Below are 25,936 nucleotides of genomic sequence, written 5' to 3'. Positions count from 1 at the left end.
TGTGAAAATAACACTGACATTCTTAACACTGATTTCAAATCCTGACAAATCTTTGATAGTTTTCAAGCTAATCAATACTGACACTAAAAAAAAATGTGATGTCAACTGTAACACAATAGTCTACAGATGCATTACATTTCCTTTTGTCAATCACGTTTATGCATGAAATGACTGTAGTAAGACCAGAATTGTACTGACAAATGGGGAGAATTAAAGCCACTGTCTTATCGGATCGTTGAGCGTTTTTTTGGATCTGCTCCTTATTTCATAGTACTGGCTCAATTAGAAAAGAATAAATTTTTCAAAATACCAGTTTTATGCACAGTGTTAAAAAATGACTTAATTTGTTTAGTTCTGAGTATTGTAAATTCCTGGCACACTTAATGTACTATTTTAACAGTGGATAGGAGAAGCAATAATGTGATCATAATGTATGATTCCTTTGTCAGTTTACCTGTTGATTACTACATAGAGAGATAAGCCATAAAGTCAGAAATATTGTGAAACTCAATATTAATACTGGAAGGTACCAATTAATATTAGTAATTTATTCATCCGAGGATCATTTTACAATGATATAGGATTTGTCTATGTAATTTGAGGAAAAATAAGTCATATGTAACATCATTTTCACTTGTATTGGATCTTAGCTTGTCCGCAGACTGGATATGTGTGTGTCAAGTTTACACATCGGGCTATCGAAGTTTATTTATTCCTTGAAGTCCATGTCTGCTTGCCTGACAAACTTCGCTGAATATACAGTCCCCTATATTTATTTATTACAGAATGCAGAGCTATTCTGTTCCAGCTTCTTTTTTTTTTTTTGTGCCATGATCTTCTCTGAAAATTTAAGGAAGACACTGAAAGAGAGCTTAAGTCTTGGTTTAGTTACAGAAGGATCTCAAACACCTCTTTGCATTTAAGACTTATATTTTCTCTCCAATTAACAATACAACTTGGTTGTATTACATTGTCTATATGTTGGCGAGTCAAATGAAAACCTTAAAACAGAAGGATCTCAAACACCTCTTTGCATTTAAGACTTATATTTTCTCTCTAATTAACAATACAACTCGGTTGTATTACATTGTCTATATGTTGCCGAGTCAAATGAAAACCTTAAATATTTTTTTAAATATTATTTATTGTGCAGAAGTGGTATGAAGCTGTATCACATTTCAACATAATCTCCCCCACGCTCAATGCAAGTTCTCCAGTGTTTACAAAGTGCATAAATTCCTTTAGAAAAAAACTCTTCTGGTAGTCCATGCAACCACTCATGCACCTCGTGGTGTACCCCTTCATCAGAACGGAACTTCTTTCCTCCCATTGCATATTTGAGTGATCCAAACATATGGAAATCACTTGGGCCAAGGTTTGGTGAGTATGGTGGATGAGAAAGGCACTCAAAATGCAGGTCTGTGATTGTTACAACTGTTGTACGGGCAGTGTGGGGCCTTGCATTGTCATGTTGCAAAAGGACACCTGCTGACAGCAGTCCATGTCGCTTTGATTTGATTGCAGGCTGCAGGTGATTTTTTAGGAGATCTGTGTATAATGCACTGGTGACAGTGGTCTCTCTAGGCATGTAATGCTCCAAAATGATGCCTTTTTCGTCCCAAAAGAGTGTCAGCATAACCTTCCCTGCTGATGGTTCTGTTCAAAACTTCTTTGGCTTTGGTGATGAGGAATGGCACCATTCCTTGCTTGCTCTCTTCATTTCCGGTTGGTGGAAGTGAACCCAGGTTTCGTCCCCAGTAATGATTCTTGCAAGGAAGCCATCACCTTCTCGTTCAAAGTGCCGAAGAAGTTCTTCACAAGCATCAACACGTCGTTCTCTCATTTCAGGGGTCAGCTGCCGTGGCATCCATCTTGCAGACACTTTGTGAAACTGGAGCACATAATGCTCAATGTGGTGTGCTGACCCATGACTAACCTATAAACATGCTGCAGTGTCATTCAGTGTCACTCGGTGGGTTTCCTTCACTATGGCTTGAACTGCTGCAATGTTTTGTGGAGTCACAACTCGTTGTGCCTAACCTGGACGAGGAGCATCTTCCATTGGAGTCAAACCATTTGTGAACTTCCTACTCCATTCGTATACTTGCTGCTGTGACTAACATGCATCACCATACTGAACTTTCATTCGTCGATGAATTTCAATAGGTTTCACACCTCACTATCCAAAAACCGAATAACAGAACACTGTTCTTTCCTGGTGCAAGTCGCAAGAGGGGCACCATCTTTATACTGATACTGCAACGGTATGTGTGCATGTGCACTATGCTGCCACCTACGGGCCATTCTGCATGCTGTTTGTAGCACGCTTACCAACTTACAGGATAACGGCGCGAAATTTCGATTTGTTATTACAAATTTAAGGTTTTCATTTGACTCACCCTCGTACTTGTGGACCTAAACTCAAACATTTGCCTCCCCTCACTCGTTCCCAAGTTCAAGAACAAGAACAGTTGAAGAATATATAAAGATACATTTTTACAGTGTTAATAAAAGTCTTGTCTCTTCTCCATGAACACTTTTCATGACATTCTCCACTCATGTCTATATGGAATAATGCACGCACACTACAGCAGATGGAGACGCGCTGAATGTCCACTCCCACTAGGTGGACGGCTTTGCATAAACAGAAAGCCTAGCAGCAATCTACTTCTGATCATTCTCCTTTAATTTAAAAGCCTTTCTCTTTCTACATGCAGATATTGTCCATTTCTCAGAGAACCTAAAAGGTGTACTGTTCCATTTCCCATTCTAAATGACATGTAACACCACATTCTCCCCGACGCGAATGGAAGATATCCTGCAAATATCCTCTTTTTTTACTTCGTCACTCAAGCTGTCACATTTCTTTTCCTCTTTTTTCTTACATAAGACATTTATGAATAATAAATTTCATATCACTTGGTCCATATGCCAATACTTTCAGTTATTTTAATTACTCTGCACTCATTCTTTTAGACTACTTTCAAGATGTTAGTAATCTTCCGTGAATACTACATTTTACACAAATGTCTGGTTATACATACAGATTTTTAAACTTTCGGGGTTATGACTATGGAAGGAGTACTCCGCTCACTGCAAAATTTATCTTTTTATAACCTTCCACTTTTGTTGTAGAAAATACTCACAAGAAGCAAGTAGGATGTACTTCACTATCAGGCTTATGTTTCAGAAAATGTTTACGCAAGTTCATGCTACTTCCTAATTGCAAGTCTTCCAGTACGGTACTAGTGTCACTGGATTTTCCCAGAAGCTGATTTTCTTTAAGTTCTTTTCTGGCTTTTGCTAATTCAATCCATAATCATTTGAATTCTCCATTTTGTTGAATAGCCTCAGCCCCAGAATGTTTGATAGCACACAAGTTCCCTGCCTCTTCTCAAAACATTTGGTCTATTAAATCATGTACTTTTTTCTCCAAAACAGCAAGTGTATCTTGTAAACAAACTGTATTACTGTTTTCACTTCTGTTCTAATAATTTGATATGGCCTTGTGGCTCTAAGATCTGATCTTTTACATATTTACGTTTCTTTTCTATGAAATCATGTAAATGGCCTACATTACTATCTGATCCTTTACTATGACCATGTATTTCCTGCCTCACTAAATCACTCTGCTGTAAAGTTTCTGTGTGTACCACTTCTTTTAATGCTGACAGTTCTTCATCCAATTACCTAATCTCACTTCAAGGTATGATTTCAAAGCCTCATGAGTTTTACAAATCTTTTTCTTTATGTCTTCTTCTAATTTCTCATTATTCTTTTGAATAATTTCAGTATTAAGGTTGTATCCATGAATCTTAATCCCTTTCTCTGTATTCTTATTATTTTCTTCTATTTTTATGTTGCTAGTTAGCATCTCCTCAAACTTCACAAGTAAATGTTCCATTTTCATTCCCTGTCCCTAAGTGGGCACTTTTCTAGACAACATAAGCATATTCTACATGCTGAATTAAAATTTACTTTTCTGTTGTAGGACTCCTGGCAAAAAATCGTTTTGTTTTATGCTTAACTAATATTAACATTAACTTCTTTACTCTATTCACAGAGATACTGAAGAAACTGAAATGGCAGACTCTTGAAGACAGATGTAAACTATTCCGTGAAAGTCTGTTAACGAAGTTTCAAGAATCGGCTTTTAAACTATTACTCTAGGGAGGGATGTACTACAACCCTCTGCATACTGCTCACATAGGGATCATGATGATAAGATTAGGATAAATACTGCAGGCACAGAGGCATTGGCAGTCATTCTTCCCATGCTCTGTACGTGAATGGAACAGGAAGAAACCTTAATAATTGGTACCGTGAGATGTACCCTCTGTCATGCATGTCAAAATGATTTGCAGAATGTAGATTTAGATTCATACTACCAACATAAAAAAGTACTTTAAAACTATTAACCACAGCGCACCCTAAAATGAGAACTGCATGCTGGTGTTGAACTGTGTACTGGTGTGCCGATGTGTTGCAGACCCATTGTATCGATCAGTTAGAGCAGGCTAACAGGCTGCTGTCATAGTGTGGTGGGCAACGTGGAAAGGCATGACACACACACACACACACACACACACACACACACACACACACACACACACACAGAAAAATTCTGCAGTGATGGACATCGTTACTATTGTCAACTTCACTTTTCTGTTCAGTCTTTCTGACCACTCTTCCTTTTCTTCCCAAAATTTGTGGCATATTTGCTCCTTTTTATTATTTCATCAGTTCTTCTCCTGTCATTATACGACGTATGTACAGCTAGACGTTCTGTTGTTGGAGTTGGTTGCCCTTGGCCTTGAATATTAACATAAAATCTTCTTTAAATTACCGTTCTCTTTTAATCTTCTGCTCTGCTTCTATTCTATTTCGTTTGTTCTGTCCCGGCCACCATAAGGGCTATTCCATAATATCTACATCTAGATCCATACTCCGCAAGCCACCTGACGGTGTGTGGCGGAGGGTACCGTGAGTACCTCTATCAATTCTCCCTTCTATTCCAGTCTCGTATTGTTCGTGGAAAGAAGGATTGTCGGTATGCTTCTGTGTGGGCTCTAATCTCTCTGATTTTATCTTCATGGTCTCTTCACAAGATATACGTAGGAGGGAGCAATATACTGCTTGACTCTTCGGTGAAGGTATGTTCTCGAAACTTTAACAAAAGCCCGTACCGAGCTACTGAGCGTCTCTCCTGCAGAGTCTTCCACTGGAGTTTATCTATCAACTCCGTAACGCTTTCGCGATTACTAAATGATCCTGTAACAAAGCGCGCTGCTCTCCGTTGGATCTTCTCTATCTCTTCTATCAACCCTGTCTGGTATGGATCCCACACTACTGAGCAGTATTCAAGCAGTGGGCAAACAAGCGTACTGTAACCTACTTCCTTTGTTTTCGGATTGCATTTCCTTAGGATTCTTCCAATGAATCTCAGTCTGGCATCTGCTTTACCGACGATCAACTTTATATGATCATTCCATTTTAAATCACTCCTAATGCGTACTCCCAGATAATTTATGGAATTAACTGCTTCCAGTTGCTGACCTGCTATTTTGTAGCTAAATGATAAGGGATCTATCTTTCTATGTATTTGCAGCACATTACACTTGTCTTCATTGAGATTCAATTGCCATTCCCTGCACCATGCGTCAATTCGCTGCAGATCCTCCTGTATTTCAATACAATTTTCCATTGTTACAACCTCTCGATACACCACAGCATCATCTGCAAAAAGCCTCAGTGAACTTCCGATGTCATCCACCAGGTCATTTATGTATATTGTTAATAGCAACGATCCTATGATACTCCCCGGCGGCACACCTGAAATCACTCTTACTTCGGAAGACTTCTCTCCATTGAGAATGACATGCTGCATTGTGTTATCTAGGAACTCTTCAATCCAATCACACAATTGGTCTGATAGTCCATATGCTCTTACTTCGTCCATTAAACGACTGTGGGGAACTGTATCGAACGCCTTGCGGAAGTCAAGAAACACGGCATCTACCTGTGAACCCATGTTTATGGCCCTCTGAGTCTCGTGGATGAATAGCGCGAGCTGGGTTTCACATGACAGTCTTTTTCGAAACCCATGCTGATTCCTACAGAGTAGATTTCTAGTCTCCAGAAAAGTCATTATACTCAAACATAATACGTGTTCCAAAATTCTACAACTGATCGACGTTAGAGATATAGGTCTATAGTTCTGCAAATCTGTTCGATGTCCCTTCTTGAAAACGGGGATGACCTGTGCCCTTTTTCCAATCATTTGGAATGCTACGCTCTTCTAGAGACCTACAGTACATCGCTGCAAGAAGGGGGGCAAGTTCCTTCTTAAAAATTCTGGATCACTAGTGAAATGGGTCAGTAGCTATTGACATATACTATCACCTTTCTCATAGAGGGGTTTAATATTGGCATATTTCAATCTATCTAAAAAACACTTTCAGTTAGTGATGTATTACATTCCTAAAAAGAGAGCACTTGTTATAAGGGAAGAGTCTTTAGTGCACTGCTGCAAACACTGTAAGGTCCATACGAGCTATTATTTTTCAGAGAATAAAGAATTTTCTTAATTTCGGAAGGGGAAGGGGATGAGACATTTGTATGATGGTATTTTATGCAAGTTGCTTTTTGATATATATCCTACCACATTTAAGAAATCATTAAACATACATTCTACCTGTGACTGATTATTTACAGCCATTCCATTTAAATCAAAAGTGATATTATCACTTCTTGTTTCACTGTATTCCACTTAGACTTCAGCCTGATACTGTAATTATTTATTTCTGACCCAGTGACCATGTTCCTTGATTTTTCAATAACTTTTCTTGGCAGTATCATTACTTGTTCTTGCCAACAGATACATTTCACTTTTCCTTTCACAAGATACTTTAATCCCTCCATGAGCCATAGTTTTTTACATGACTGTTTAATGTCCTTCCTGATTATTTCAAGATATCTTTGAATAATGATATGAATTTATCATACAGTAGATTAAACTTTATGTTGGCATTTATTCATTACTAATTCATCCCAGGTCATCTCGTACACTATTCTTAAAGTGTTGGTCCTAGAGTCATTAATTATTCTGACTTCCACTCAGGAGAGTCTATATTGAAAATCACTGTCTTTTCCATCCTAACTGTACATCCTGATCAAAGGGAATATTTGTTACTGGATATACTGTTGTTTTCTTGCTATGAGGTCATCAGAGAGAACATTAACATCAGTTCTACTGTCTTTACCACCCATGTTGGGAAGTTAATTACTGAGATCAAATTGTAGGATCCCAAATAAGGATTCCAGATAATTTTTCTTGCCGGAATCTGTTAGAAAATCTCCACTGAAATCACCACAGAGTATTAACTACTTGGTGCTGTCTGACAGATGGCATAGTAATATTTCAATGGAAGTAATCAGTTTTTGAAAATATAATGTAACTGGGTAGATATAAAATCTACTCATCAAATGGTAGCAGTAGAAAACACACATAAAGGTTTTGGAATTTGCAATTGCAGCCAATGGCTCCTCCTCCTGACAGAAAGGCTGAAGGTGTGAAGGAAGTGTGGTGAAGGAAAAGAACTGGTGAGGTTTAGAAAATGGGGACAGCACCCTTTGTCAAGGGACACTTACCAGATGGAATAGTCTAGTAAGGAATCCATATACTTCACAAACAGTTCAAAATTTTACAGTAAGGATCTGCGTACAGTAATGATTATAAGTCAACTATTTTTCAGTATTGATTAACAAGTGCACACTTCACACATCTCTCTGCCTAGCTCTACAAAATCTACATGTTTCAGTGTTTTAGTACATGAGTTCTGTCGTAATGCATATAACAACTCCACCTTTTTGCATATTAGCTCTACGCAAGTAAGATGTAAGAGCGTGTGAACTGTAGACAGTTTTGCTCCCCCTGCTTGCCAGACTGCCCAGTACTCCAAAAGGAGTGCAAAATTATGGAGTACAAGCCCTGGACAGGCTATCTTACTGCGAGGCTAAACTAAAATATGAACGACTAAACCCAGTTCCCATGCTATCTTCATATGCTGCAGCCACGACGGCATCACCATCAATGACGCCATTTCGCCCGTCCTCAAAGGTTTCTGCAGTGGGCCCTCAGGCCCGCCCATCTTCCTCCCCCGTCCAGTTGGTGGGGGGCACATCTTCTTCTGTTGCTCCCAGATCTTCTACTTTGGGAGCATCATCCTCCAAGATGCCGGGGACATTGATCCCCTCCTCCCAGCTGGAGAAGCAACAACCTCCTTTGGCTCCTCTTATGCAGAAGGCATCCCTTGGGATTCTACCTTCCTCAGTCCCCCTCAGTGGTCCAGTGGACACCAGCCAGTGGTTGAAAGAGCCACTGGCTGCTGGTCGATGGGCTTCAAGGTCTTCCTCTTTCCCTGAAGCTACTTCTGAGAAGCCCTCCCAGCAGGCCCCTAAGGAGCGGCGAGAGGGCAAAACTTCAGAGACGTAGTCCACTAAGAAACAGGAGCCTCCAGTGGCCCCTACACCAGCACTCCCCCACGGCTCTGCATCAGAGGACGAGGTGGAGATTCTGGCGTCCCCTAAGGACCTAGATCTTGCCAACATCTCGTATGCAATGGTACCGGATGCCAACACTCAGCCAGTGGCGACAGGTGATGCTGAAGCCTAATTTGCCTCCTGGGCCACACCATACCACCCCAGACGACAGAAAGCATCAGTCTCCAGTGGAACTGCGGCGGTTTTTTCTCCCACCTGGCTGAGTTACGTCAGCTCTTAAGCAGTACACCTTCCTTTTGCTTTGTCCTTCAAGAGACCTCGTTTCCCACAATGCGCCCCCCCTCCTCCCCCCCCCCCCCCCTCCTCTTCGTGGCTACCGGAGGTACTTCAAAAACCATCCTGCCTGTGGTGAAGTATGTATTTTCGTGCTCACCTCTGTCTGTAGTAAACCTGTGCCGCTTCAAAAAACTTTAGAAGCTGTGGCCGTCAGGATGAAGACAACACAGAAAATTACCATTTGTAACATGTACCTCCCTCCAGATGGTGAAGCACTATCCCATGTTTTGACTGCACTCATTTCGCAACTCCCCCCACCTTTTCTGCTTCTGGGTGATTTTAACGCCCATAACCCGTTGTGGAGTGGAGACAAGCTTAATGGTCTTGGCAAATATATTGAGGACCTTCTACCTCACCTCGACCTTTGCCTCCTAGATATGGGTGCCCCCACACATTTCAGTATGGCACATGGCACATATTTGACCATTGATCTCTTGGTTTGCAGTCCTGGCCTTCTCCCATCTATCCACTGGAGAGCACATGATGACTTGTGTGGTAGTGACTACTTTCCACTCTTTCCGTCCATACTGCAGTGTCCCTCATCTCGACACTTGCCCAGGTGGGTTCTTCCTAAGGCTGACTGGAACACTTTCACATCCGCTACCAACATTGAGTATCCATCGCATGCCACCATCGATGAAGTGATCCATGTCATCTCTAATGCCATTGCTGCCACAGCTGAATCAGCAATCTCTCGTTTCTCTGGTTGCCCCCAGCGGAAGTCAGTGTCTTGGTGGTCACCAGAAATCGTTGCAGCCATTAGAGACCATAGACAGGCCCTCCAGCGTCATAAGCGCCACCCCTCCGTGGAGAACCTTATTGCCTTCAAACGACTCCAAGTGTAGGTTTGCTGCCTCATCAAACGAAGGAAGCAGGCGTGTTGGGAACGCTATGTCTCCACCATTGGAACAGGAACCTCCCCCTCCCAGGTTTGAATCAAGCTCCGCCGACTTTACAGCTATCTGAACCCAGCAGGTGTACCCGGAATTTCCAAAAATGGAGCTGTATCTTCCGATTCAGACGTAATTGCTGAGCATTATGCACGCATCTCTGCTTCAGAGAATTACCACCCCACCTTTTGCCTCCTCAGACAGAGGGTGGAGCGACAACCCCTCTCTTTTGCTCCACGCCACCCTGAATCTTATAATGCTCCCTTCAGTGAGTAGGAATTTCTCAGTGCCCTTGCCGACTGTCCTGACACATCCCCGACCCAGATCGCATCCATTCGCAAATGCTGAAAGATCTGTCAGCGGATTTCCAATGCCACCTCCTTGCTGTCTTCAACCGTATTTGGAGTGATGGCCAATTCCCATCACAATGGCAGGAAAGTGTCATCATTCCAGTCCTAAAGCCTGGGTAGAACGCACTAGATGATGACAGCTATTGTTGCATCAGCCTCACCAACGTTCTGTGAAAGCAGCTTGAACGTATGGTGAGCTGGCGATTGCGTTGGCTTCTTGAGTCTCGGGGGGCCTTCGCAGGGCGGTTGTCGCCAAGGACGCTCAACCATTGACAACTTGGTGTACCTGGAGTCTGCCATTCCATCAGCCTTTTCCCAGCGACAACACCTTATTGCCGTCTTTTTCAATCTCACGAAGGCCTACGATATCACTTGGTGACACCACATCCTTGCTACTCTGCATGAGTAGGGTCTCTGGGGCCCACTCCCAATTTTTATACAAAACTTTGTCACACCGCACATTCAGAGTTCGTGTCGGTACTTCTGATAGTGCACCTCATACACAAGAGGATGGGGTCCCGTAGGGCTCTGTCCTGAGTGTTCCGCTCTTTTTAATTGCTATCAATGGTCTCACATTAACAGTAGGATCGTCAGTCTTTCCCCTCCTATATGCTGACGATTTTTGTGTTTCGTTCTGCTTCTTTTCTACTGTTGCGGCTGAACGCCGGCTGCAGGGAGCTATAAGGAAGGTGCAGTCGTGGACCCTCACTCACGGCTTTCAGGTTTTGGCTGCCAAAACTTGCGTGATGCACTTCTGTCATCGTCGTACTGTCCACCCCTATCCAGAACTTTACCTCAGTGACCAACTACTAGATGCAGTGGAGACTTACCGCTTTCTGGGACTGGTCTTTGACACTCGTTTAAGTTGACTTCCCCGTCTTTGTCAGCTTAAGAACAAGTGCTGTCGGCACCTTAATCTTATTTGATGTCTGAGCCACACCAACTGCGGTGCTGATCAGCTGTACCAAGCCCTTGTAGAGTCCAGTGTTGATCACGGGAGTGTGGTGTATGGTTCAGCAGCCCCCCCCCCCCCCCCCCCCCCGCCCCCTCCCCCTGCACTGAGTTTACTAGACCCCATCCACCACTGTGCAGTTCGCCTCGCGACAGGAGTCTTCCGATCCTGGTGGAAGCTGGTGTTCCTCCATTGCAGCTTCGGCGGCAACAGTTGCTCGCAAATTATACCGCCCACATACGTAGTTTGACTCGCCACCCAAATTACTGTCATCTTTTCCCCAACACAGCACTCCATCTCCCACAGCAGTAACCCAGAACTGGGAATCCCTTCACTGTCCGTGTCCAGTCACTTCTTCATGAACTCGACGCTTTCCCTTGCCACCTTTCCTGCAGGCCCACTTCCGTGTACCCCCATGGTCCATACTTCGGCCACAGCTTCGGCTGGACCTACTGCAAAGCCCCAAAGGCTCACTTCCCCCTGAGGCCCTCCATTGGCATTTTATGAGGTGCATTCAAGTTCTAAGGCCTCCGATTTTTTTTTCTCCGGACTGGAAAGAGATAGAAACATGCGCATTGTTTTAAAATGAGGCCGCGTTCATTGTCAATACGTCCCAGAGATGGCAGCACCGTACGGCAGATGGAATTTTACCGCCAGCGGCGAGAATGAGAACTGTTTTAAATACTTAAAATGGAGACGTTTTCCTTACTTGAACAGCGTGCAATCATTCGTTTTGTGAATTTGCATGGTGTGAAACCAATTGAAATTCATCGACAGTTGAAGGAGACGTGATGATGGAGTTATGGATGTGTTCGTGGGTGCGACAGTTTAATTAAGGCAGAACATCATGTGACAACAAACCGAAACAACCTCGGGCTCGCACAAGCCGGTCTGACGACATGATCAAGAAAGTGGAGAGAATTGTTTTGGGGGATCGCCGAATGACTGTTGAACAGATCGCCTCCAGAGTTGGCATTTCTGTGGGTTCTGTGCACACAATCCTGCATGACGACCTGAAAATGCGAAAAGTGTCATCCAGGTGGGTGCCACGAATGCTGACGGACGACCACATGGCTGCCCGTGTGGCATGTTGCCGAGCAATGTTGACACGCAACGACAGCATGAATGGGACTTTCTTTTCGTCTGTTGTGACAATGGATGAGACGTGGATGCCATTTTTCAATCCAGAAACAAAGCGCCAGTCAGCTCAATGGAAGCACACAGATTCACCGCCACCAAAAAAATTTCGGGTAACCGCCAGTGCTGAAAAAATGATGGTGTCCATGTTCTGGGACAGCGAGGGCGTAATCCTTACCCATTGCGTTCCAAAGGGCACTACGGTAACAGGTGCATCCTACGAAAATGTTTTGAAGAACAAATTCCTTCCTGCACTGCAACAAAAACGTCCGGGAAGGGCTGTGCATGTGCTGTTTCACCAAGACAACGCACCCGCACATCGAGCTAACGTTACGCAACAGTTTCTTCATGATAACAACTTTGAAGTGTTTCCTCATGCTCCCTACTCACCTGACCTGGCTCCTAGTGACTTTTGGCTTTGTCCAACAATGAAAGACACTCTTCATGGCCGCACATTCACCAGCCATGCTGCTATTGCCTCAGCGATTTTCCAGTGGTCAAAACAGACTCCTAAAGAAGCCTTCGCCGCTGCCATGGAATCATGGCGTCAGCGTTGTGAAAAATGTGTACGTCTGCAGGGCGATTATGTCGAGAAGTATCGCCAGTTTCATCGATTTCGGGTGAGTAGTTAATTAGAAAAGAAATCGGAGGCCTTAGAACTTGAATGCACCTCATATCTCCCTTCTTGGCGAGTTTGAGGGCTTAGAAATAATCCACACCAATGGATCACTGGTCGATGGTCTTGGTCGCTACACTTACTCATGTTGGCCGTACTGAACAACACTCCTTGCTGGATGGCTGCAGCATTTTCACTGCAGAGTTGGCTGCCATCTATCGCGCTCTTGATCACATCCGCTCCTGCTCTGGTGAGTCCCTCATCATTTGTAGTGATTCCTTAAGCAGCCTACAAGCTCTCAACCAGTATTTCCCTAGGCATCCTTTGGTACTATTAATCCAGGAATATGTTTATGCCCTCTGCACCAGTGGATGCTCAGTGACCTACATTTGGACCCCAGGCTATGTTGGGATACCGGGCAATGAGCTTGCTGACTGCCTGTCTAAACAGGCCACCAGTAAACCATCCCTGGAGATTGAGGCTATCTTCCACCGCAAAGTTTTTGCGATCTGGGATACTGAATGGTGCACCCTGAGTATAACAAATAAACTCCGTGCTATCGAGGATACGACGAATGTGTGGCAGTCATCCATGCGAGTCACTCGCAGGGAATCTGTTGTCCGTTGCCACCTACACATTGGCAATACGTGGCTAGCACATGGTTACCTCCTCCATCGTGAGGACCCACCTCGGTGTCGCTGTGGCTCCATTCTGACTGTCATGCACATCTTGCTTGACTGCCCAATTTTAGCCACTCTGCAGTGGACTTTTAACCTTCCCAGCACCCTACCTTTGGTGTTGGGCAGCAATGCTTCAGTGGTAGATTTAGTTTTACATTTTATCAGTGAGGAATTTTTTTATTGTACCATCTAAGGGTGGGCATTTAGCCTTCACTCTGGGACCTCCACCCTCCCTCCATTTTAACTCTGTCAGCCTTTCTTCACATTTGTTTCTCTTGGTGTTTGTCTTTTCCATTCATGTGTTCATCTCGCCTTGTCTTTTTGGGGTGGACATTTTAATGTGTTGCAGAGTGGCTGGCTCATCCTCTTTTATTTTTTTAAACAGCCAGTCCAAACCGTCTGCTCTATGGTTTTAATACCTTCTTCTACTTTTCCTTATGGTGTATATTTTCCCCATTTTTCCTCATGCTATTTGGTTTCTTTTTAGGTGTGGTTCCGCATTCCTTTTCACCCTTTCACTTTCCCAAATGTACCTTGGGAGTTGTTTTACCCTCAGACTTGTTTTTTGTCAGGAACAAGGGCTGATGACCCTGTAGTTTGGTCCCTTTATTCCTCAAACCAACCAAAAATTTAAAATTGTGTGCTTCACAAGACAAAAAAAGTAGTATACTATGACTATAATGTCAATGAGTCCATGTTGGAAACGTCCCAACTCGTACAAATAACTGGGTGTAACACTTTGTAGAGGTAAGGAATGGAATGATTACATTCAGTCAAGGGTAAAGTAAGTGGTAGACTTCAGTTTATTGGTAGAATACTGGGGAAGTGCAATCTGCCTACAAAGGCAACTGCTTACAACTCATTAGTGTGTCTGTTTCTAGAACATTGCTCAAGTGTGTAGGTCCTGTACCAAATAGGACTACCAGGATATATTAAATGTATACAGAGAAGGGCAGCATGTGTGGCCAAAGGATTGTATGATCTGTGGGAGAGTGTCACAGAGATACTGAAGGAACTGAAAGACTCTTGAAGATAGATGTAAGTCTGTTGACAAAGTTTCAAGAACTGGCTTTAAATGATGACTCTAGGAATATAGGTACTACAATCTCCTATGGGTCGCTCACATAGGAATCATGAGGATGAGATTAGAATAATTACTGCATGTGCAGAGGCATCCAAACAATCATTCTTCCCATGCTTCGTACATGAACGGAACAGGAAGTAACCCTAATAATTGGTATACTAGGATTTACCATCTGCTATGCACCTCACGAAGGTTTCCAGAGGAGAAGACAAGCCAATGATGACTGAAAGATTTTTAAATAGTGTTCTGCCTGTAAGGGACACTTTGAGACAGTACCCCCATTTGCTTTTTGTCCACTAAGCACTGAGAACACTCTCTCATAGAATAAGTACAAACAACCAGAACAATACTACTTTTTCTTTAATTTTTGAAGTGTTTATTAGGTTATTAAAGCAAGTCATGATTATTGTCTTCTCTGTGTGAAGCAACTACCAGTTTTTTATACTGTTGATCAAAATTGCTTCTGCCACCCAATCTGTGACCCTTCATGCATGTGACCATCTTGGTTGCTTCTTGGTGTCAATTACTCCTCACCAGTCCTTGAATATGGTTTCTGGAGTCATTTTTTTTGTAGGGACCTAATCCTTCAAACCGACGAGGAACTCGTGGCCAATCTGGAAATTTCGGGCATTCATTTCATTTGGCATGTTCAGAAAGGCCATAAGGACTATCACATTTATATCGGTGCCTTTATTCTCGCATTTGAGGGGATTCCCTCCCAGAGGTGGTCAACGTTGTGTGTTATCAGTGTGACGTGAAGTTGTACGTTCCACCACCCATGAGATGTTTTCAGTGTTTGTGTTTCAAACACGTCTTCCCCCTGTAGAGCAGACCCTCTATGGAGTGAATGTGGACACCCACTCCATACGTTCTCCTTACATGTGTGTCAGTTGTGGATGGCCATCACTGTCCGTACTTGCTGGATTGCTCAGTTTGTAAGAAGAAGAAGGGGGGAAAAAAAAAGAATACTGGAGTGTAAGTCCCTCGATCATTTATCGTACCCTAAGATTCATAAGAAATATGACCATCTTCACCGTTTGTCCATGACATCTAACTTTGCCTTTGTTATGACATTCCCCCCTCCTCCCTCCTCCTTAGCCCTGTCCCACCCCTCACCCCCACCCCTCTTTCCCTCTTGACCTCCCCTGTGGTTCTCATACCCTGCCCTCTAGGTGGTGCTGTTCCTCCTATCCACCTGGAGAAGTGCCTCCTCCTGGGACCCCTCTCCCTGATGTGTCCCATACTGCAGGCCTACCACCACAAGTCAGTTGTGGGACCCACAATCTGTGCACTCTCTCTTAGTTACAGATCTCACTGAAGCCTGCTCTCCCTCTGGGCCATGCCCCCCTCAACTTACGAATGAGTAGTAGTAGTAGTAGTAGTAGTAGTAGTAGTATAAGTCCAGGGACAGTGCCCCTCTCATGGCCACAGAGATTCAGACTCTCCCTCACAACCTGAGTCAGCCCTCTTGTTTATGGATGTCGCCCTGTCCTTCTTGGTGGATAATGACCCGGAGGCATGACTGGTTTCGACCTGTTCACCTCCCATTTGGACCCTCTTTCTGGACTTATTCAGTGGAATTGTAACAAGTACTCATCATCACCTTCTGGAGTTGTACTCCCTTACTTCCTTTTACTCTGCAGCTTGTGTCATTCTCCAGGAATTTCATTCCACTCACCACTAACCCTTTGTGGGTTCTATAGCTTCTACTGATACTGGGTGAACCATTTGAGGGGTGCTGGTGGAAGTGGTTGGTGTCTGGGTCCACTTGGAGTCTGCAGTCATGGTTTGCAATCTCTATCTCCCTCCTGACAGGCCATTTACACTTGCTGCCCTAATTCCCTCCTTTTGCAGCTACCCCTCCCTTCCTCCTTCTCCTTGGGGATTTTAATGTACATCACCTGTCGTGGGACAGTGCTCTTTCATCTAGTCGGAGTCTCTTGATAGATAAGTTTCTTGCCGAGCACGATCTATACTTTCCTAGTGCTGGTTCCCCTACACATTTTGGTGCCACTTATGGTACTTTCTCTGCCATAGGTCTTTCACTCACTTCCCCTCCCCTTCTCCCTTTACCACACTGGTCACCATGAGATTATTTCTGCAATAGTGACTATTTCCCATTGATTCTCTCATTCCCTTCCCACCTCCCGATGTCTGGGCTATCCTGCTGGGCTTATCGTCATGCTAATTGGCCTCTATATACCTCCCAGGTCATATTTACCCCTTCTTTGTCAGATTGTATCTATGAAGTTGTCTCTGAATGTCTGATACACTTATTCGCGCCGCCAACATTGCCGTACACAGCTTTGACAGGCCCATTTCACCGAGTGCTGATCCCGTGGTGGAGCATGGCAATTGCCATAGCCATCCATGTTCACCATCTGGCCTTGCACTGCCTTAAGCAGCACGTGTCTTCTGCTTATTACCCTTAAGCATCTTTGCACCAGAGCCTGTTGCTTAATCAAACAGAGCAAGTGGGTATGTGGGAATGCTTTGTCTTCTCACTATGTTCTTCTGTCCTTTCCTGTGTTCTTCTGTCCCTTCATCTCAGGTGTGGGCATCACTCTGCACACTCAGAGGTTGCCAACAGCACGGGCAAGGCCCAAGATGGAAAACTACTATTGGCAACTGGCACAGATCCATCAGTTCTTGCAGAATATCATGCAACCCATTTTGCAACGGCATCAGCGTCAGCCTTCGTCAGGAAACTGTGGGCTTTATGCCTTGTCAGGTGGAATTCTGTAATGAACCTTTCAGTGAATGGGAACTTCTTCTGACCTTCTCCTCCTCTCACAATTCAGTCCCTGTCCCTGACTGCATCCATAATCAATTGCTTCAACACCTCAGTCCTCCACAGCAACCGTATCTCTTCCAGGTGTTTAATCTTATTTGGCTCCAAGGTGTTTTCCCCTCTCAATGGAGGGACAGTATTGTGGTTCCTGTCTTAAGCCTGGTAAGTATTCATTGTCCGTCAGTAGTTACTGGCCAATCAGTCTGACAAACGTCCTCTACAAGTTATTTGATCGGATGGTGGCTCATTGACTTAGATTGGTCCTTGAATCTCTGTTCCTTTTGTCTCATTAACAGTGCAGTATTCGGGAGGGACAGTCTTCGATCGATCATCTGCTTTGACCGGAACCCGCAGTTCGGTAGGCGTTTTCTCAACACCGCCATTTTGACGCAGTTTTCTTTGACCTTTGAAATGCCAGTGACATGGCTTGGCGCCATCATATCGTACTTATGCTTCATGAATGAGGTCTTTGGGGCTCCGTCCCAATTTTTATTCACCAGCTCCTGTTCCACCGGTCCTTCAGAGTTTGGGTTGGCAACATTCTCAGCTCTCCGCAGACACAGAATTTTGTTCCACAGGGCTCCGTATTAAGTTTCCATCTTTTTCTTATCGCTCTTAAAGGATTTGTATGTCGCCCTTGCTACATATAAGGATAGTTTCTGTACCTGGGCTAGTTCCCACTCAATGGCCTCTGCTGAGCGGCATCTCCAGTGTGTTGTCTGGTGTGCTTCCATGCGGACACTCTCACAGGATTTCAGTTCTACTCCCTTAAATTACAGGTGATGGATTTCTGTCACCATTCTATGGTCCATCCTTATCCAGAGCTCTACCTCAACACCCAGTACCTGACTGTGGTCCTCTAGTTTCATTTCTTGGGTTTTCTTTTTTTGACAGCAAGCTTACTTGATTGCTCCACAGCCATCTTCTGAAGATTGGCTGTTTCTGTAAACTTTCTTACTTGCCCAGCCTCTTCTCCAACTTCATTGGGTCTTAGTTACATCCTGTCTGCACTGTGGTTGTCCACATTCTCTTTCGTGGACCTCGTACACCATTGTGGTATCCATTTGGCAACTGGTGCCTTTCGCACTAGCTGTGTCAATAGTCTTCTGGTTGACTGTGGGATCCCACCCTCTCCTTTAGGTTCAGTGGTCCCAGCTCCTGGTTTCTTTTGCCATTGCTATCCACTCTTTCTCTGCTCACTCCTCCTGTTCTGTTAATTTTGCAGCTTCAGCACGTTGCCCGCCCTCAGGTGTAATTACCAGTTGGGCTCCACCTTGCCTCTCTCTGTTAAGATTTCCACCTTCCCTCTTTGTGTTGTTCCGCATGTTCTCTCCCAAATACCCCACTCTTGTCTAATTTCCATTGCTCCTTTGGTGTTCTCCTGTTTCTTCCTCGTGCTCTTACAGGAGTTTTGGGATGCTATTGTTTTTTACAGCAGTGGCGGTAAATCTGCACTCACGTGGTATATACCTTCACAGCTTCTGTTGGCACGGAAAACCATCTCTTGCCTGTTTACTGTGGAACTGATGGCCACCTATAACGTACTCTGTTATATTAAACGGTCCTCCCTCACCTGCATTTTGTTACATAAGGACTCAATGAGTGGGTTTCGCATTATCACCCAATGTTTTTCCCACTGCTGTTTGGTCTGTGCCGTCTGTGACCTCGCCGATCTTGACCATGTCGCTTGTTCAGTTGATGTTTTGGGTGCCTGGCGATGTGGGTATCACAGCCCTCAGGTAATGAGCTTGCCGATTGTCGAGCTAGGGAGGGGAGGGGCCTCAGTCACTTAACACCTCCCCCCCTTCCCTCCATCTCCCCCTCCCCCCCTCCCCTTCTCCGTGACCCCTCCAGGGTTGGATTTGTGGTTAAATGTCGAATTCCTTTTTGCTCATTTGTGGGCCAACTCTTGGGGCCCATCCCCCTGTGTAAAATAACTTCACGAGATCAAGGGGAATTCCACCACGTGGTGTTCTTCCCTCTACCTCTCCTGGGGGGAATCGACCATCTACTGCCATCTTCATTTTCGGTGTACCAGGTTGGTCCATGGTTTTTATTCCATAATGAGCTGCCTTTGCTTTGTAGTTGTGCGGCCTCCTCAAGCTGATCGATATTTTGCTGGACTGCCCCCACCTTTTGGCCCTTCATACTTAATATAACTTCCCACCTGTCTTTCCCTGGGTGTTAGTTGATGACCCTCATTTGGTTATGTCCCTTCTCAGTTTCCTTCACAAATGTCGATTGTCCTCCCAGATTTAAGTAACTGAATTTTATTCTGGAATTGGAGTCCCTCGATCAGCATTTGTGTTGGTGTGTGAAGCCTTCTGCCTTGCCTCCATACCAACATTCCCCTCTTTTCCCTACATTTTTTGAGGTATTTTGTGTGGTTTAGTTTTTCCTTTTCTTATGTCTTCTTCCCTTGGTGCTGTCTCCATCGCGTTGCGATCATGGTATAGTGTGAGAATGGAGGTGAGTTGGCTGTAACTGCAACTGCTGTGTTTGGATGCAGGCTGGGTTGGCATCCCTTCGCTCACAGCTTCAGGCCGTGTTGGCTTCGGTCACACAGCTTGAGGCTGTTGCCAGTGGGCATCACTGTGGGCGTCCGGCTGGGGGTTTGTCAGGGACGGCCAGCTCGTCCCACGCATCCCCCGATCGGACTACGACTGTGGCTGCCCGGGATACTGCCCACATTGAGGCTGATCCCTCACCTGTGGTAGAGTGGGAGGTCGTCTCGAGGTGTGGCAGGGGGCGAAAGACATTCCGGAGGGCTGAACGGAAGGCCTCTCCAGTTTGTCTGACGACCCTGTTTCAGGCTCTGTCTCTGGCTGATACTGATCTTCGGCCGAAGATGGCTGCTTGTCCTGTTCCAGAGGTTGCCCCTCAGTCTGCAAGATCCGGGCAGTCGCAGAGGGTGGGCTTGCTGGTAGTTTGGAGCTCCAACGTCAGGCGCGTAATGGGGCCCCTTAGGGATATGGCAGCAGGAGAGGGGAAGAAAACCAATGTGCACTCCGTGTGCATACCGGGGGGAGTCATTCCAGATGTGGAAAGGATCCTTCCGGATGCCATGAAGGGTACAGGGTGCACCCATCTGCAGGTGGTCGTTCATGTTGGCACCAATGATGTGTGTCGCTATGGATCGGAGGAAATCCTCTCTGGCTTCCGGCGGCTATCTGATTTGGTGAAGACTGCCAGTCTCGCTAGCGGGATGAAAGCAGAGCTCACCATGTGCAGCATCGTCGACAGGACTGACTGCGGACCTTTGGTACAGAGCCGAGTGGAGGGTCTGAATCTGAGGCTGAGACGGTTCTGCGACCTTGTGGGCTGCAGATTACTCGACTTGCGCCATAGGGTGGTGGGGTTTCGGGTTCCGCTGGATAGGTCAGGAGTCCACTACATGCAGCAAGCAGCTACACGGGTAGCAGGGGTTGTGTGGTGTGGACTGGGCGTTTTTTTAGGTTAGATGGCCTCGGGAAAGTACAGAAAGGGCAACAGCCTCAAAGGGTGCGGGGAAAAGTCAGGACATGCGGGGACCAAGCAGCAATCGGTATTGTAATTGTAAACTGTCAAAGCTGCATTGGTAAAGTACCGGAACTTCAAGCGCTGATAGAAAGCACCGAAGCTGAAATCGTTATAGGTACGGAAAGCTGGCTGAAGCCAGAGATAAATTCTGCCGAAATTTTTACAAAGGCACAGACAGTAGAAAGGATAGATTGCATGCAACCGGTGGTGGTGTGTTTGTCGCTGTTAGTAGTAGTTTATCCTGTAGTGACGTAGAAGTGGATAATTCCTGTGAAATATTATGGGTGGAGGTTACACTCAACAACCGAGCTAGGTTAATAATTGGCTCCTTTTACCGACCTCCCGACTCAGCAGCATTAGTGGCAGAAAAACTGAGAGAAAATTTGGAATACATTTCACATAAATTTTCTCAGCATATTGTAGTCTTAGGTGGAGATTTCATTTTACCAAATATAGACTGGGACACTCAGATGTTTAGGACGGATGGTAGGGATAGAGCATCGAGTGACATTATACTGAGTGCACTATCCGAAAATTACCTCGAGCAATTAAACAGAGAACCGACTCGCGGAGATAACATCTTGGACCTACTGGTAACAAACAGACCCGAACTTTTCGACTCTGTAAGTGCAGAACAGGGAATCAGTGATCATAAGGCCGTTGCAGCATCCCTGAATATGGAAGTAAATAGGAATATAAAAAGAGGGAGGAAGGTTTATCTGTTTAGCAAGAGTAATAGAAGGCAGATTTCAGACAACCTAACAGATCAAAACGAAAATTTCTGTTCCGACACTGACAATGTTGAGTGTTTATGGAAAAAGTTTAAGGCAATTGTAAAATGCGTTTTAGACAGGTACATGCCGAGTAAAACTGTGAGGGACGGGAAAAACCCACCATGGTTCAACAACAAAGTTAGGAAACTACTGTGAAAGCAAAGAGAGCTTCACTCCAAGTTTAAACGCAGCCAAAACCTCTCAGACAAACAGAACCTAAACGATGTCAAAGTTAGCGTAAGGAGGGCTATGCATGAAGCGTTCAGTGAATTCAAAAGTAAAATTCTATGTACCGACTTGACAGAAAATCCTGGGAAGTTCTGGTCTTACGTTAAATCAGTAAGTGGCTCGAAACAGCATATCCAGACACTCCGGGATGATGATGGCATTGAAACAGAGGATGACACGCGTAAAGCTGAAATACTACACACCTTTTTCCAAAGCTGTTTCACAGAGGAAGACCGCACTGCAGTTCGTTCTTGAAATCCTCGCACAAACGAAAAAATGGCTGACATCGAAATAAGTGTCCAAGGAATAGAAAAGCAACTGGAATCACTCAACAGAGGAAAGTCCACTGGACCTGACGGGATACCAATTTGATTCTACACAGAGTACGTGAAAGAACTTGCCCCCCTTCTAACAGCCGTGTATCGCAAGTCTCTAGAGGAACGGAAGGTTCCAAGTGATTGGAGAAGAGCACAGGTAGTCCCAGTCTTCAAGAAGGGTCGTCGAGCAGATGCGCAAAACTATAGACCTATATCTCTGATGTCGATCTGTTGTAGAATTTTAGAACATGTTTTTTGTTCGAGTATCATGTTGTTTTTGGAAACCCAGAATCTACTCTGTAGGAATCAACATGGATTCCGGAAACAGCGATCGTGTGAGACCCAACTCGCTTTATTTGTTCATGAGACCCAGAAAATATTAGATACAGGCTCCCAGGTAGATGCTATTTTCCTTGACTTCCGGAAGGCATTCGATACAGTTCCGCACTGTCGCCTGATAAACAAAGTAAGAGCCTACCGAATATCAGACCAGCTGTGTGGCTGGATTGAAGAGTTTTTAACAAACAGAACACAGCATGTTGTTATCAATGGAGAGACATCTACAGACGTTGAAGTAACCTCTGGCGTGCCACAGGGGAGTGTTATGGGACCATTGCTTTTCACAATATATATATAAATGACCTAGTAGATAGCCCATGTGTTGGAAGTTCCATGCGGCTTTTCGCGGATGATGCTGTAGTATACAGAGAAGTTGAAGCATTAGAAAATTGTAGCGAAATGCAGGAAGATCTGCAGCGGATAGGCACTTGGTGCAGCAAGTGGCAACTGACCCTTAACATAGACAAATGTAATGTCTTGCTAATACATAGAAAGAAGGATCCTTTATTGTATGATTATATGATAGCGGAACAAACGCTGGTAGCAGTTACTTCTGTAAGATATGTGGGAGTATGCGTGCGGAACGATTTGAAGTGGAATTATCATATAAAATTAATTGTTGGTAAGGCGGGTACCAGGTTGAGATTCATTGGGAGAGTCCTTAGAAAATGTAGTCCATCAACAAAGGAGGTGGCTTACAAAACACTCGATCGACCTATACTTGAGTATTGCTCATCAGTGTGGGATCCGTACCAGATCGGGTTGACAGAGGAGATAGAGAAGATCCGAAGAAGAACGGCGTGTTTCGTCACAGGGTTATTTGGTAAGCGTGATAGCGTTACAGAGATGTTTAGCAAACTCAAGTGGCAGACTCTGCAAGAGAGGCGCTGTGCATCGCGGTGTAGCTTGTTTGCCAGGTTTCGAGAGGGTGCGTTTCTGGATGAGGCATCGAATATATTGCTTGTCCCTGCTTAGACCTCCCGAGGAGATCACGAATGTAAAATTAGAGAGATTCGAGCGCACACGGAGGCTTTCAGACAGTCGTTCTTCCCGCGAACCATACGCGACTGGAACAGAAAAGGGAGGTAATGACAGTTGCACGTGAAGTGCCCTCCGCCACATACCGTTGGGTGGCTTGCGGAGTATAGATGTAGATCTAGATGTAGGTGTAATGCCCCATTATGCATAGCACCTTTGCCCCCCCTCCCCCCCTCTCTATCGTTTTCTTTACTCTTCCTGCACTTCTGTGGCACTCCTTTTGTCTCTTTGTGAGCTTGTTTTCCTTTCCCATCAATTAGACTGAGCTGTTTGTGTTGTTCCTCCCTTAGTTTCTGTCACCTTAGATCATGGGGCGAATGACATCACTGTTTGCCCCCCCCCCCCCCCTCCCCCGCCGCCTCCCAAAAAAGGTTAACCAACCAACTAGTATTTTATATATGAAAAATGGTTACTATTTATGTAGAGAGTACAAAATATTATTTTGATTTCATTATTGCTTTTTTTTTTAGGTGGCTGGAAGCTATGTTGCAGGAGCCATTACCATCACCTACATTGCTAGAGGAGGGTTTACGGAATGGAGTTTACTTAGCTAAGTTGGGTAATGTTTTAGCACCAAAGGTAGTCCCCAAGAACAAAATATATGATGCAGAGCAAAGGCGTTACAAATTAGCTGGATTGCAGTTTCGCCATACTGACAATATTAACTATTGGCTCAAATCCCTTGAATTTTTGGAACTACCAAAGGTCAGTATCTGTGATATATATGTATGTAAAATAATTTATTGTTCCAGTTTTACACTGTAACTGTGGTGAGAAACTGATATGTTGTGCATACAATCAGATGTGCAAAATATGGTTTGGTATGAAATGTCTTGCGCTCACTATGGGGACACTGTTGGAATTCTATGTTAAAGTCTCGATAAATTTTTAGTGCATTGCTTTCTTGATAACTCATTATCACACATATCTAATTAGTCAGGTTCTACAATAAAATACTCTTGGTTTACAAACTGTGTCCCTTCGAATAGGACACTAGAGCTTTTGATAGCTGTCTCCACCATCATCATCAGGAGTTAAAATCACTGACTGCTGAAGCTGGTCCAGTGTTCCACATATATAGGTGTGACACAGCATATGGAAGCTTCCAGAAAGGGCAGAAGTAATGCACATGTAAAAGGCAAGTTGAGCTGCTCGCAGCAACACCGTCCCGGCCCTGGACTGAGTGACATCAGGTGGTGCAAGGTGGTGGTAACACATTTGAAACTGCCCTCTTGCCTCCCCACGAGTGTCTGTAATCTGTCTTTGCTCTCACTTAATATCAAAAGCCCGCTCCAGTGCCATTCCAAGCATGTGCCTCTGCTCTCTGTTAAAGTTGTTGCTGTTTAATTTTGTCTGTCTCCTTCATAACAAAATTCCAGTATGGTGGAGCATGAGCGAAGATTCTTGTCTTACGACCATTTTCTAGACAAAATACAGCCGTAGCTGACTTTTCCAGTTCCCTTTGTTTAATGTGTTGTGAATGCTCTGCACGAAGTTCAGCAACACTGTGAATAGTTTGTCCTATATAAATGTTACTGCAGTTACAGGGGAGACTGGTCTCAGTCCATGTCTATGCAACACACTCCTATCTTATTGTTGCTCCACAGCATGGAAGAATTGCACCCATCTTGGCCTCTTCCACCAATTCAAGAGATACCTTTCATCAGTGGCACGTGAAAACTTTTGCAGTCTCTTCTGTCCTGTAACCATTTTTCTTGAACACACTTCTCAAATGCTGAAATTCAGACTGTAGATGGTCATCATTGAAAATATTATTTTCCCTGTTTACTAATGTGTTCAGGCAGGTCTCTTGTTTGATGAAAGTTATTGCTCTTCAAGTACCAATCAGTGTGTGTATATTGCAGTCGGATAAGGAGCTAAGCGCCAAATTAGAGCGACGGGGTGTCCACTTCGTCCGGCACGTGCATAGGGAACCCAAAGAAAACAGGGTTGCTACGAGTGCTTTCATCTTGGCTTTTGAGTGTGACTCGTTGCGTGAAAAGATCGAGATGATGGTTTATCGTTGTGACATGAAACCATACGTCCCTCAACCTATGCGGTGCTTCAAGTGCTGGAGCTTTGGCCACATGCCATCTCGCTGTACCTCCAGCACCTCATGCAGGGATTGCAGTCCTCCTCTGCACCCGGGTGACCTATGTGTGCCTCCTCCCACTTGTGTCAACTGTGGGAAGCACCACTCCCCCTGCTCACCTGAGTGCCTTGTTCTCCATAATAAGCGACAAATCATGGAAATAAAAACCCTGGACAGGCTCACCTATCAGAATGCGAAGAGGAGATATGAACGGCTTCATCATGTGCAGATGACTACCTCATATGCAACGACTGCGGCTTCATTGCCCATGGTGGCGATGCCTGTCCCTCCA

The 25,936-nt window shown here is 44.6% G+C and overlaps 1 protein-coding gene across 1 annotated transcript in view; it reads left to right on the top strand.

Moving 5' to 3' along the window:
* LOC126484220 (ras GTPase-activating-like protein IQGAP1) overlaps positions 1 to 25,936 on the top strand; it is a 350,623-nt gene that overhangs the window by 21,184 nt on the left and 303,503 nt on the right. The window contains exon 3 of the mRNA XM_050107637.1: positions 24,023 to 24,257. Coding sequence (XP_049963594.1) covers positions 24,023 to 24,257 — 235 coding nt within the window. The remainder of the gene's footprint in view (positions 1 to 24,022; positions 24,258 to 25,936) is intronic.

Source organism: Schistocerca serialis, chromosome 1, assembly GCF_023864345.2.
Source record: "Schistocerca serialis cubense isolate TAMUIC-IGC-003099 chromosome 1, iqSchSeri2.2, whole genome shotgun sequence".
Taxonomy (NCBI): Eukaryota; Metazoa; Arthropoda; class Insecta; order Orthoptera; family Acrididae; genus Schistocerca; species Schistocerca serialis.
Note: the sequence above shows the minus strand (reverse complement) of the source record. Positions and strands in the feature narration are given on the sequence as shown.